Consider the following 13,984-nt stretch of genomic DNA (forward strand, 5'->3'; position numbering starts at 1 on the left):
CAGGATGCTTGTTCTAAACAGACCATTTTGAAGATATTTGATGACCCTGAGATCCAAAATTGCTGCTAGGCATCAGTATCAGCAAGAGTGAAAAAAGATTCTGAGACAGCTTTAAATTCATTATAAAAAGTTTGGAAAGAATACAGTGGGAAATTAATCTTGAAGTCTGACTTCAATCCTGCAGAATGATTCAGGACCATTTTCAGAAGTGGATTAGAATTAAAGCATTTTATTTTCTTATTATCTAATGTTATACATAAAGTTTTATAACCATCAGCTTAGCATTTTAAAGATTCTTAATATTGTTATAATAAAACTGACTGCTGCAGATAATTTTATATTCCATAGTAAAAAAATCAATCTGTGCAGGTAAATCAGTCATCTTTTAAACTCTGTATTTGGATAGAATTTTGTTCTAAGTACAGTAATATATATTGTGGTTGATTGATTGCAGTATTTACGTTGCATGTTGATTCCAACTTGAAGTGATTTCTTTTTTTCTATCTTATTTCCTAAATTATGTATTGGTTTATACATTTTCCAATAGCTCCATTAAAAACTAAAATGGCAGCAAATACTTGTTGATGTAATAGATCTTTTTACACTGATAGGAAAAGATATTTGTTTTAGTTTTATCATCCTAAGAATAATAAATAGATGATTCTATGAGTACTTATGACAATTGTATTAGAAAATCTAGCGTCTACTTTTTCACATAAGTGTATTTATGTAATGAAGCTTTATACAAATATGCATGTTTAACTTTAGTTAATGAATATATTCAGCTGCAACAGGAAAAGTCTGTCTTAACTTTGGAAACAATTTAAAGCTTATGGATGACAGAATATTTACAATATCTATTTATGGCTTCTAATCCTCCTTTTGTACTTGCAAGACCCAGGTTTTCAGTATTCAGAAGGGAGCCTAGATATTCAAAGTAGAGCAGTTTGCATTCAAGCACCTAAATAGCCACCAGATTTTCAAATGGGAGTCTCCATCCCCTCACCTCATGACATGCCTGGTGTGATTTTTTAAAAGATCTCTACATCCAAGACTTTCCAATAAAAAAAAAAAAGGGCTTTTTTTTTTTTTATTTCCTGCTTAAATGTGGGATGATCTCCTTTTTAAAAATTCAGAGTTGGTTTTGGTTTCTGAGATTTAGGAAAATGAAACAACAAGCCAAAGAGTATCTAATCCCCCACACTTCTATGGAAAGTGTACATGCCTGCAAGCTGTTTAAAGTGAGGTCCCCAGTCTGTAAGGTAGTCATAACTCTGATCTGTGTCTGACATGTTTGAATCTAAAGAGCTGAGGGATCCTGCCAAAGAGCCAGTCCCCTCAAATGCATAGGTCCGAAGTGAGTCATACGGAGGAGCACTAGGATCTGTATTTGCTTCTTCAAGTTTTTCTGAAATGAACTGCCTGAAGATTGCACTGTCAGGGCCAACCTGAAGAGACTGTCTGTAGAGGCTCTGGATTTCCATGGTGACCTTCTTCCGAGGTTTGTGCGTTCGCATGACTGTGCGGGTCCTCAGTGCTGAAATATCAAAGGCTTCTGTATCCTCCTCACCACCTCCTTCATCATCATAACTGACAATGTTCTCTCTGAATTCTTCAATTTTCTCTGAAAATGGAGACTTCTTCCTCTGCTGTCTTATGGCTAGAATTGCTGAAAAGAACACTACAAAAAAATAGAAAAGGAAAAATAAGACAAGGTAAAAAAATATAAACAGAACCAGAGATTTTGAATGTGCTTGGAAATACTTTAAAAAATTGTGGTGTTTCTTAATATCAGTGTTATTGCAAAGTAAAGCTATCTTACCAAATCTATATAGCTATAATTTTTACGGATTTTATGGTTTTGAGATGAGCGTAGTATGTAGCAGGAAAATAGCTACAAAGGGACTTGTAAAATAGGTGAACAGAATGGAGCAATTCTTTTGGTGGATGGGAATTTGAAACTGATGGAAATGCAAGTTATGCTTTTTGAAACTGCTTTATTTTATCACATAATATATCAATTTCACATTCAGAATTTAAATTCTTAACTTCTGACTCTCTCTCAGATCAAAGCCCCAGGAAAATGAAATGAAATAAGAGACAATGAGCAAGATATCCTCCTCAATGGGTTGAATCATTCAGTTATACAGATTATGCAGGCTGTAGTTCAATTATTTCTGATATGCTGGTTTTGAAAGTTGAAGTTTATCACTAAATATTGCATGATGTTGTAGCAGTAATTACTGTCAAGGCCTATATATCAGAGCAGCTTGTTTCTCTCACATATGAAAGCTTTTTTAAATTCTGTTGTAAAGTACTATTTTTTAACCTTACCTCATTTCATTTTTAGCTGAATGCTCCTTTGAAATAGTCTATGACTTTCACAGAGATTAATGATTTCAGTTTTTAACTAAATCTTACTGCAGTTCTATTAAATGAGTAGTTTGTGAAGTGTAATTTCTTACCTGGGACATAACATGATACAACGACCAACAATGACAGGATTTTACCTCACTTAGAGATGTGAGAGACCTGAAATAGTTCTTTATTTCCACGTATTTTCTGTCTACTATTTCATTTGATTGGGAGATACCAACACCAAACTTGAAAGCATTGTAAACAAGAATTTCTACAACGTTATTATTTATTTGCAAAACCCAGATAGTTTCAATTCTCCAAACATTTTTCATGGTGCACTCTTCTAATGATACTCACGATGATAATGGTAAATGGAAAACAATGGAATTTTAATTTTCAGACACGTGGCAAAATTAGTATGTGTAAAACATTTTATTCTTTCATTTTAAATAATCACAAAAATACATTCAAAGATTTAATACATTTAAAATACATGTGTCTGTAAAGCATGTGGTAGATTAGTTTCTTTTTCCTTTTGATTAATATATTTATCTATATCCCTGCTTTGACTTCTGTGATATGCATAGGCCCAGTAGACTCCAAGGGTTTATTCCATCTGGAGAGAGGATCTCTCTGCAGGCAACCAAGCAGCTCTTGACGAATAAGTCCACTGAAGGCCTGGATAATGCAGTGATATAGTTTGCCTGATCCTCAGCCCCTTAAGTGCGTAGCACAAAGTGACTGGGTTCAGACATCCGGCAACAATCAAAGAAAACCTGAATTGCTCACTGGCCTGCCTGTAAGCTCTCACTGACTGCAGGGTCTAAGGCACGGAGGTCAGTCAGGGGGGCTACCTTCCAGTGCCGCTACTGAAGATTGACTGAGACAAGGAAAGCTCAGATTTAAATAAGGTGATTCTGGAAGTTCAGGCACGTCTGGAAACCAAAAAGTCCAATTGTATATTCCTCTTATCTCTGTTGGAAACCAGGAGATGAAAGTAGGGAAACTAGTGCTTCCCTGGACTTTGCTATGGAATCAAGAAATGGCTAGTGTCTGGGCAAGAGTATTCTCATCTAGACATAATAATTGTGAGGTAACCTTCCATTGTTTTTGTCCTTGTCCTATCTGTTCAATGAGTTCATAGGGATAAAGAAAAACATATGCATATTTTCGTAGACCATTCTGTTTCTGCAGTTTCCTGCAGGTCACCTAAATGTGAGAGTTCAAAGCCATAGGAAGATGCTGACTCGTAATTACCAGGTATGTGTGCAGCTTCCGGGCAACGCATTTAACTGTGGGACTAAATTATAGGGTTCCATTTTAGGAGAAATTTCAGTCCGCTCTCACCAAGAGATTCAGTCAAGAGGTCAGAAGTACAACAGGAAATAACTAGAGACAGTATTTATTCCTTGTGCTAAGGAAAATAAGCTATAACCTGATGGACAGGATGCAGAATATGGGTGATCTTCAACTTGTTAAATTTTTTTTTTCACTGTTGTAAAATCAAAATAATTCCATTAGCTTTAGTGGACTTGTCTTTCTTGTCTTCTGTTGTTACTTTGGCAGATCAAAATAGGGCATCAGAATAGAGGTGCAAGCCTTCATCTTCAAGCCTCAGTTTTCTTGTAGTTCATGATGCTATGCTTACTGTTGTATGCTGTTATTTGTAGACTAGAAGAGGTCATATTGTAAAAGAAGGGGAGAAAAAAGAATGTTCTTTACCTAGATATCTTTCATACTGAAAAAAAAAGGGTTTTACTTAAAATTCTGTGTATTTCTTTCAGTGATACAGAAGTTTGCTATTGTATTTATTGTCATTAGTAAATACGTTAAGAGAAAAATATTCACTAAAAGTTTTTTGTTTCTTAAGGCAATGTAATTTCTGTTATCATTACTTCTTTCTTTCTGGACATTAAATTCGTGTAGCTAGATATTATGCTGAAGTATTATTGTTTTGATTCGGACTAGATTTTTCCTTTTTTTCGGAATTTTACTGAAAAATAATTTATGCTAGGTTTGCACAATTTACAATGATTAATTTATATCACACTTCTTAGTGAAATCCTGATTGTATTTTCATTTTCTAGCTTTGGATTTATTTGTAGTTTCTTTAGTAGAAAAATGATCTCGCTAACATAATCCATCGATTGTTTTGTGGTATTTTTGGGTATGGTATTTTATGAAATATACTGCTATATGGCATAATATGGATTTGCTGAATTGTTACACAGGCAGCAGGGATTTCGAAGTCTTTCCCTGCTGCTTTAGTGACATCAGCTTGAACTTGATCTTGAAGCCCAAGATCACCATCTGTGACAAAGCTCTAAGGTCAGTCAGCTTGCCTTGGAAAACCTACCCATCTCTACCACTTGTCTTTCTTTCCTGGCCTCAGAACCTACCATACCTTAGCTTCACTAACTCAGACAGAATGTCAGAATGGATATTCAACCTTTAGGTAACGATTAGTGCAGTGTATGTGCTGTTATAAGGTTTCAGTGTCATCAGATCATTCATCAAACACTGCAGGAATATCCTTTTGCTGAAAAAAGGAAAATACATTGTAACAGAGATAGCTGCATGCTTCACCACGTGAAGAAGCAGTTTCCCTAAGTGCAGTCACTTCAACACACCTTGCAGCAGCCATAGCCCATGCAGTGCAGGAATAGACAGCTTTGGGTAATTGATCTGATTTTGAGTGCCATTTGCCAGCTATGCGTGACCCTTTGCAAAGGTACAAGGACAACTCCTGTGCATTTAAAATGCTCTCAAACCCACTTTTCCATCCACAAGCTCCCCAATGTAATGGAGGTTAAACTGGCGTCTACTGAGAGAAAAAAAGAGACGTCCAGCATCTGAAGAAAAGGCTGTCTGGAGATGCAGCCTCCTTAATTGACAGAGAAACGGTCTGTTTATTTCTGAAGTTGCTTTCTGAGAGTATCAGATTCTCTTTTTTTTAAATTCATCTTAGCTCTATATTTGACATACCTAAGGCAGAATGAGAAGGGTGCTGCTTCTTTTAATATATTCTTATAGTAACCACCTTTCTTGTGTAATGCTTTACACGGGCTCAATACAGACTTTGGACTCTGAAATCTTTGTTATTATCAATGCTGGAGGAGTAAGTAGGAACATGACTCCACTAGAGCCATCTTTTAGGATGTTATGTTAATATTCAAATTTTACTGAAAACTGGGGGGGTAATGAGAAATTATAGTTAAGAAAACAGAAAAGAAAGAAAACATTTGCCTTTATTTCTCAATAGCACAGTACTTCCAGTCTTCCAGTCTAGGGAACATATCTGTCACTCAATCAAGCCCACTGTAAAAGGAAACAAAGTAATTTCTCTTACTTGTACTTACCTAAGAGTATTAGTATGCAAGCTAAAACAGCAACTAAAGCTTCTGTGCTGAGACCCATTGAAAACATAAAAGCTCCGTATCGACAGTAGAATGTGTTAACCTCAGTGTCACAGTCACAGACAGTGATGGTGAGAGTATTTGTGCTCGTCAGCGATGGGGTTCCATTATCCAGAATTATGATTGGCAAGTGGAAAGAAAACTGCTTTTGCCTTCTGAAGCCACTTTTTGCTGTAAAAATTCCAGCTGTGTTATCTAGAAGATAGATTATCATGAACAATGCACAGTTATCACTTTTTAACAACAACAAAACTCCAGTGTAATCTGAACTATTTAAAAACAATGGTACTGTGCAAAGCTACATATTAAGAAAATTAAAAAAGTAAAACCAGGCAATCACATGTAGTTACTGCCTCGGCTAAGAAAAAAAGGAGGGTAATTGTCATAGGTGATTCCCCTCTGAGGGGAACAGAGGGCCCGATATGCCGAATGGACCCATCCCACAGGGAAGTCTGCTGCCTCCCTGGGGCCCGGGTTAGGGATGTTGCGAAGAAACTCCCTGGTCTGGTGCAGCCTTCTGATTATTACCCCCTCTTGGTAATGCAGTTTGGCGGGGACGAGATAGCAGAAAGAAGTCCCAAGGCCATCAAAAGGGACTTCTGGGCATTGGGGCAACTGGTTGAGGGATCAGGGGCGCAGGTGGTGTTTTCCTCCATCCCATCAGTGGCAGGGAACAGTACTGAAAGGGGCAGGAAATCTCACCTGGTTAACAGATGGCTCAGGGACTGGTGCCATTCGTCACATTTTGGCTTCTTTGATCATGGGGAGGTGTACAGAGCACCGGGCCTGCTGGCAACAGGTGCATCGCAGCTATCTCAAAGGAGAAAAAGGATTCTTGGCCACGAGCTGGCGGGGCTCATTGAGAGGGCTTTAAACTAGGTTCCAAGGGAGAAGAGGATATCGTCCAGCTCACTAAGGATGAGCCCAGGCTTGGTGTGCCAGAGTCAGGAGTAAGACTGACAGCCCAGCTCAAGTGTGTTTACACCAATGCACATAGCATGGGCAATAAACAGGAGGAGCTGGAAGCCATCATACAGCAGGACGGCTACGACTTGGTCGCCATCACAGAAATGTGGTGGGACAACTCGCATGACTGGCATGCTGTCATGGATGGCTACAGACTCTTTAGGAAAGACAGGCCAACAAGGAGACGTGGTGGAGTTGCTCTATATGTGAGGGAGTAACTGGAATGCATTGAGCTTGGCCTGGGGGCAAATGAGGAACGAGTTGAGAGCTTGTGGGTTAGAATTAAGGGACAGGCTCACAAGAGTGACACTACAGTGGGTGTGTACTACAGGCCACCTGACCAGAACGAGGAAATTGATGAGGCCTTCTACAGGCAGCTGCAAGCAGCCTCACAATCACAGGCCCTGGTTCTTATGGGGGACTTCAAGGACCCTGACATCAGCTGGGAAGACCATATAGCTAGGCAGGCGCAATCCAGGAGGTTCCTACAGAGCATCGATGATAACTTTCTGATGCAAGAGGTGGAGGAACAAACAAGGAAAGGCAATCTGCTGGACCTTGTATTAACAAACAAGGAGGGACTGCTGGCGAATGTGAAGGTCAGAGGTAGACTCGGCTGCAGTGACCATGAAATGGTGGAGTTCAGGATCATTCGTGGAGGAAGCAGGGCGATAAGCAGGAGCAAAACCTTGGACCTCAGGAGGGCTAACTTTGGCCTCTTCAAGGAGCTACTGGGAGGAATCCCTTGGGCCAGGGCTCTCCAAAGCAGGGGGGTCCAAGAGTGCTGGTCACTGTTTAAAAATTGCTTCCTCCATGCTCAGGAGCAGTGCATCCCCCTGAGAAAGAAATCGAGCAAAGGAGGTAGGAGACCTGCATGGTTAAACAAGGAGCTTCTAGTGGAGATCAGGTGGAAGAGAAAGGTCCATGGAATGTGGAAAGAGGGGCAGGCCACTTGGGAAGAGTACAGGAATGTGGCCAAGGCGTGCAGGGATGCCACGAGGAAGGTCAAAGCCCACCTGGAATTGAAGCTGGCAAGGGATGTCAAAAACAACAAGAAGGGCTTCTTCAACTACATCAGCAGCAAAAGGAAGGCTAGGGACAATGTGAGGCCGCTGCTGAATGAGGCGGGTGTCCTGGTGACGGAGGAGGTGGAGAAGGCAGAGCTAATGAATGCCTTCTTTGCTTCAGTCTTCAGTGCCAAGGCAGGCCCTCAGGAATCCCAGGCCCCGGAGGTAAGAGAAGAAGCCTACAAAGAGCACGACTTTCCCTTGGTCGAGGAGGACTGTGTGAGGGATTGCTTAAGCGATCTGGACGTCCACAAATCCATGGGCCCCGATGGAATGCACCCACGAGTGCTGAGGGAGCTGGCAGATGTCATTGCTGAGCCACTCTCCATCATCTTTGAGAGGTCCTGGAGGACAGGAGAGGTGCCCGAGGACTGGAGAAAGGCCAATGTCACTCCAATCTTCAAAAAGGGCAAGAAGGAGGACCCAGGGAACTACAGGCCGGTCAGCCTCACCTCCATCCCGGGAAAGGTGATGGAGCAGCTTATCCTGGAGGTCATCAACAAGCAAGTGGAGGAAAAGAAGGTTATCAGGAGTAGTCAGCATGGATTCACCAAGGGGAAATCATGCCTGACCAATCTGATAGCTTTCTACGATGGCATGACTGACTGGGTAGATGAAGGGAGAGCCGTGGATGTTGTCTACCTCGACTTCAGCAAGGTTTTCGACACAGTCTCCCATAATATCCTCCTAGGGAAGCTCAGGAAGTGTGGGCTGGATGAGTGGTCGGTGAAGTGGATTGAGAACTGGCTGAATGGCAGAACTCAGAGCGTTGTCGTCAGTGGCGCTGAGTCTATTTGGAGACTGGTAACTAGTGGTGTCCCTCGGGGGGGGCCAGCCTTGTTTAACTTCTTCATCAACGACCTGGATGAAGAGTTAGAATGTACCCTCAGCAAGTTTGCTGACGACACCAAACTGGGAGGAGTGGTGGATATACCAGAAGGCTATGCTGCCATTCAGTGAGACCTGGATAGGCTGGAAAGTTGGGCAGAAAGGAACCTGATGAGGTTCAACAAGGGCAAATGCAGGGTCCTGCACCTGGGGAGGAACAACCCCATGCATCAGTACAGGCTTGGGGCGGGCCTGCTGGAGAGCAGCTCTGCAGAGAGGGACCTGGGTGTCTTGGTGGACGACAGGTTGACCATGAGCCAGCAGTGTGCCCTCGTTGCCAAGAAGGCCAATGGCATTCTGGGGTTCATTAGGAGGAGTGTGTCCAGCAGGTCAAGGGAGGTTCTCCTTCCCCTCTACACTGCCCTAGTGAGGCCCCATCTGGAGTACTCTGTCCAGTTCTGGGCTCCCCACTTCAAGAAAGATGAGGAGCTACTGGAGAGTCCAGTAGCGGAGGGTACAAGGATGGTGGGAGGACTGGAACATCTCTCCTACGAGTAGAGGCTGAGGGAGCTGGTCTTGTTCAGCCTGAAGAAGAGAAGGCTGCGAGGGGACCTAATATACACTTAAAAAAGTCTGAAGGGTGGTGTTCTCGTTTCAGCTGCAGCCGGCAACAAAAGCGCCACGCGGCCACCCCTCCCTCCTCCGGGGTGCAGAGGAGAATGGAAAGAAAACAGGCAGAAACTGGTGGGTCGGGATAAGGGCAGTTTAACAGAACAGCAAACAAAGGGAACAGGAACAACAACGATACAGAAAAGGGGAATACACAAAACAAACCCGCAGAACAGAACCGCTCTCCCTGACTGCACGGCTGCTGTGCGCTCCTGAGCCGCGAGCAAGTTCCCACCGCACTGCCCCCCCTCACTGGAACCCAGCATGATGGCACATGGTATGGAATACCCGGCTCTGTTTGGCCAGGTTGGGGTTGGGTCAGCCCCCATGGCTGTGCCCCCTTCTGGATTCTGGTGAAAATTAACCCTGTCTTGGCTGAACCCAGGACAGGTGGGTGTCAGGAGGATGGGGCCAAGCTCTTTTCAGTAGTGCCCAGCAACAGGACAAGGGGCAATGGGCAAAAACTGAAGAACAGGAAGTTCCGTCTGAACATGAGGAAGAATTTCTTCCCTCTGAGGGTGACGGAGCACTGGAACAGGCTGCCCAGGGAGGTTGTGGAGTCTCCTTCTCTGGAGATATTCAAGACCCGCCTGGACAAGATCCTCTACAGCCTGCTTAGGTGACCCTGCTTCGGCAGGAGGGTTGCACTAGATGACCCACAGAGGTCCCTTCCAACCCCTACCATTCTGTGATTCTGTGATTCTGTGGTGGGTTTTTTGTGTCAATCGTGAATAAATTGCACTTATTTTTGACATACGTGTTCCAGAAACAATAATAAAAATTGACCTAGGAACTCTGTTTTTAATGTTCATAGCTAAAAATACCCTACTGTGTTCAGTACCTGACACCTGGTCAGACTAATTAATTAGTTCTTAAAATGGTTTCATGTAACCAACTGCTACCAATCCAGCAGTTCACAGATGAAATAGACAGTTTACGAATCAAAACGCTTCAAAAAGTGTGTCTGTCAGCACACAGAGAAAGCAGGTGGCGAGGAAAAGAAGAAAAAGCAAGAAAAAAGTCCACTAAAATAGTCTTTTTATTCTTTCCCTGACACAAAAACTGAACCTAGCTGAGCTCCTACTACCTAATTATCAAAAAGCTGCTAGAGGGTCTCACCTTGCTATGTATTTAACTATTACTATTTAGAAATCAGTTCTGTAGAAACCCGAGTAAGCAGCTTAAGTTTAGCTCCTGCTGCATATCAGCTAATTCAAATATGAATCTTAGCTTGTTGCAAAACAAATTAGTTGTGTCTAAATCAGTGTATAAAGGAAAGAAGAAAAATCTCTATATATTTACATGTCGTAATTTTTTATCATGGCAGAGTGAATTACTGCTGTGTGCATACATGTACATAGAAAACAATAAAAGTGATTCTATCATTACCTGTGTAACACATCTAACCAGTTTAACAAAGTTAACTCCCTCACACTGAAGTTCCTCTAGGTTTCTGTCACAGTTCAGAAAGTAACTCAGATAAAATGTTCCAGATCTGGTAGCGTCTCTTTTGCTTTTGCCTGGCACTGTCCCAGTTCATGCAGCCATTTCTATGAAATGCAATATAAATGGAGAGAATTAGGGCTGACTGTACCATATTTTAAAAGATTATTTTCTGCCCATACATAACTACCAAAAGGAACTGGACGTATTGCCTTGTGTGTGGCTGTGCTTGGGCTTTGTGCAGAATGAGCAAAAGTGACGAAGGCTCCCAGCTTGTACACAATTTGACCTTAATGTAACAACTTATCTCTTCCTAGCACCGAGTGAGAGATTAATGAAGTTCGGAATTGAAATGCATGTTAATACATTGACTTTAACTTTGGAGATATTGAGAGAAGTACTTTGCCTTTTAACATAATCTGAACTTTCTAAAACTTCTTTCCATTGATTTATTCACCTAGCCAGAACATTCAAATAATTAGCAAAGCCGATAAGAACAATGTATACTTTAGCCGAGTCTGAAGTTCTTGTTTGTATTCTCAGCAGACTGGCTCTAAGCGATCATCTTCTCTGAAACTCCACTGGATATTGCACTTGCGTTTTCACTGCAGACTAGTTTTGCTTGACAGGTCTGTATATCACATTTCTAATAAGAGTCTCAATCAATATCAGTTCTAGATAATATCAAAATACATATAGAAGACATTGGTACTATGTCATTAGGAATCAGCATATGCAGTTTAAAATGTATTAGGAAATAAGATTACATTCCTGTTTTCTGTGTTTATAATTTTGGTCTCTCTGAAGTGAAGAAGTAACAGACTTACATTAACAACAATCTTCTCTTTCTGGTGATCTTGTTTCTTAGACAAATAAATTAATTTAACAAGAAAGTTTGTAATTCCCACCACATCCTACATTAAGAAAATAAATTTTACGGAATACCAGTGTATTTTTCATCTCAGCGTATTTTCTTTCCTTGAAATAAAATTCTCTCTTGTTGTTTATGTTACTTGGCCAAAAAAGAAAAATAAACTGTTTGGTAGTACTGAATTATTGTTTTGAAATGCACCTCATGACATGTTCATATCTGGTAATGAAAATTTCTGTTCAACTGGAAATGTTTATAAAATTAGCAAAGTGAGGACCACTAGAAGTACGCATCTTTCATTAGGAAGGTCTTACAGAGCTACATGAATGACACTACCTTCATTATCTTTGACAGTAAAATATGAGTTGTTTGTGACCTCCTGAGCCAACGAGAAGGAAAAATGGTGACCTTCTGCTGAGTCATCTTGATCCACCGCACTGATGCTTTGAATTAGCTGGAAACACAGATAAACAGAATTGTTTAGGAATAGTAGTATTCACTTGTCCTTTAAAACAATAAAGGGATATGTCAGATATGTTAAACTGTTCACGATAAAGATGTGATCTGTGAATATGCCTGGACCATAAGTTATGCACTCACAAATAGACACCTTCTATACCCAAACAGGCTTATTGAGACTCTTATTCTGTAAATACTCTGTTTTGATTTTTTATCTATTTGAGAGAGGCTGGCATTAAAATCTTGGGAAAATGTAAAAAGATTTTCTGGATCAAAAGACCAGGGGTAAATGAAGTTTCCATAAATGAAAAGAGTAATCTTATATATAGCTTTTTCACCCCTTTTTTCAAGGTGAAAAGTACATCATCCTGCCTTTGAACAAATCCCTCTATATAAAACCCATTTCCTTCCAGCCTACAAACACATTGACATCATTCAACTGATACATTGTAGCTCCTGTAAGTGAGACATAGTGACAAGTTCATGCAATGAAATGTTGATTCTAGATATTATAACAGATTGATTATGGAACTTATTGACTGCTTTTTCTCAAGAAAGCAAAGTATCCTTCATTTACAAGTGTGTTAGACCAGATAGTCATTGCAAAAATAAAGCAAAAAACAGGAGTTATCATCCAAAAGAACATGTTTCCACTCAGTAAATCAACAATCACACTACAATTAACGTAATAAGCAATATTTCTGCTTAAAAAGAGCTCACATTTATTACTTTTATCAGTAAGTATTTAATGACTTGAGTATCAGCATATATTAGTGAGTATCCTTGCCAATCAGGAGGAAAGCAAACTGATGCAAGCCCACCAGCTTTCGGAAAAGATAGTGTCAGATTTGAACTTGGGCTCTGTTTCATTAGTCATCTCATGCCTTGTAGATATTTGTACCCAAGAGACTTGAAGCCTTAACTTTCCCAAAACCAGAAAGCACCTAAATGCTACAAGCAATGCTTTAACATCAAAGAGGTAAGTGAATGGAAGTGACTACAGTCTTCCATCTGTGCCTTTGATAACTCTTTCCGGATTAAACCACTTCTTCAGTCAAAGATCTAAGACTCCAGCACACATTCTTTTTGTTTTCAAGCAAGCTAATTTTGATGAAATCAAAAGCATCACAGCAGAGTGCAAAATGTGGCTCTAATCCCAGAAGCTTTTTATTCTTAGCACTCTGCCCTTTTTATATGTGAAATTTATTTCAAATCTATATATTCACTTTATGGCAAAAAGACAACAATTGAGATTTTTTTATTGCCGCTAATGAGAAGAGTGATTGTTCAGTGATGTACCTGGTGACAGTGTACAAAGGACAAAGCTTCTTCATTGATTTCTTTCCCTTTCCTCAGAGCAAACAAAATAGCTAAGGTGGTACAAATACAGGTATAGGCATGCAGGTCAAGAAACCAGTGAAGGGCAAAAACTTATCGCCACAGGTTTCATTTTTATAACAGAATACAGTTCCCAGAATATGTTCAATATGAACAGCAATAGAGAACAAAAATATATATCAAGTCTAAAACATGAACAATGGCATATTTTCATGATAATATTCTGCCGTATACCTCAAAAAATTAAAAAACTCTGTGTTGGTCTTTGTTGATGGTTTGCTGGTAACGTCTCCATGACCACAGCTGAGAAAAAGTTTTGAATGTATGTATGTCTTTCCATACAATTCAGGGTCTACCAAGCTAGAATGAATAGACAGAGTAATATAGTAATCCATGAAGACATTTTAGCCACACCTAATTTTGTTGAGTTTAGTTACTTAATTCTTAGAAAATAATTTCCTACCTACCAAGAAAACCCCAAGAAAAAAAAATTAGTTATAGATGTTCCTTTTATACTTAAAGTTTTCATTCTGATTAGTAGTTATTTAACCAGGTATAAGCCATTACTA

The 13,984-nt window shown here is 40.4% G+C and overlaps 1 protein-coding gene across 9 annotated transcripts in view; it reads right to left on the reverse strand.

Annotated features, from left to right (window-relative positions):
- Positions 1-284: 284 nt before the first annotated feature.
- CDH19 (cadherin 19) overlaps positions 285-13,984 on the reverse strand; it is a 153,810-nt gene continuing 140,110 nt past the window's right edge. For all 9 annotated transcript variants that reach the window (XM_075416536.1, XM_075416535.1, XM_075416534.1 and 6 more), the window contains 3 exons: positions 11,955-12,072; positions 5,718-5,969; positions 285-1,681 (listed from right to left, as the gene is read on the reverse strand). In XM_075416536.1, coding sequence (XP_075272651.1) covers positions 1,191-1,681; positions 5,718-5,969; positions 11,955-12,072 — 861 coding nt within the window. In that variant the 3' untranslated portion in view covers positions 285-1,190. The remainder of the gene's footprint in view (positions 1,682-5,717; positions 5,970-11,954; positions 12,073-13,984) is intronic.

This window comes from Opisthocomus hoazin, chromosome 3, assembly GCF_030867145.1.
Source record: "Opisthocomus hoazin isolate bOpiHoa1 chromosome 3, bOpiHoa1.hap1, whole genome shotgun sequence".
NCBI classification, from domain to species: domain Eukaryota; kingdom Metazoa; phylum Chordata; class Aves; order Opisthocomiformes; family Opisthocomidae; genus Opisthocomus; species Opisthocomus hoazin.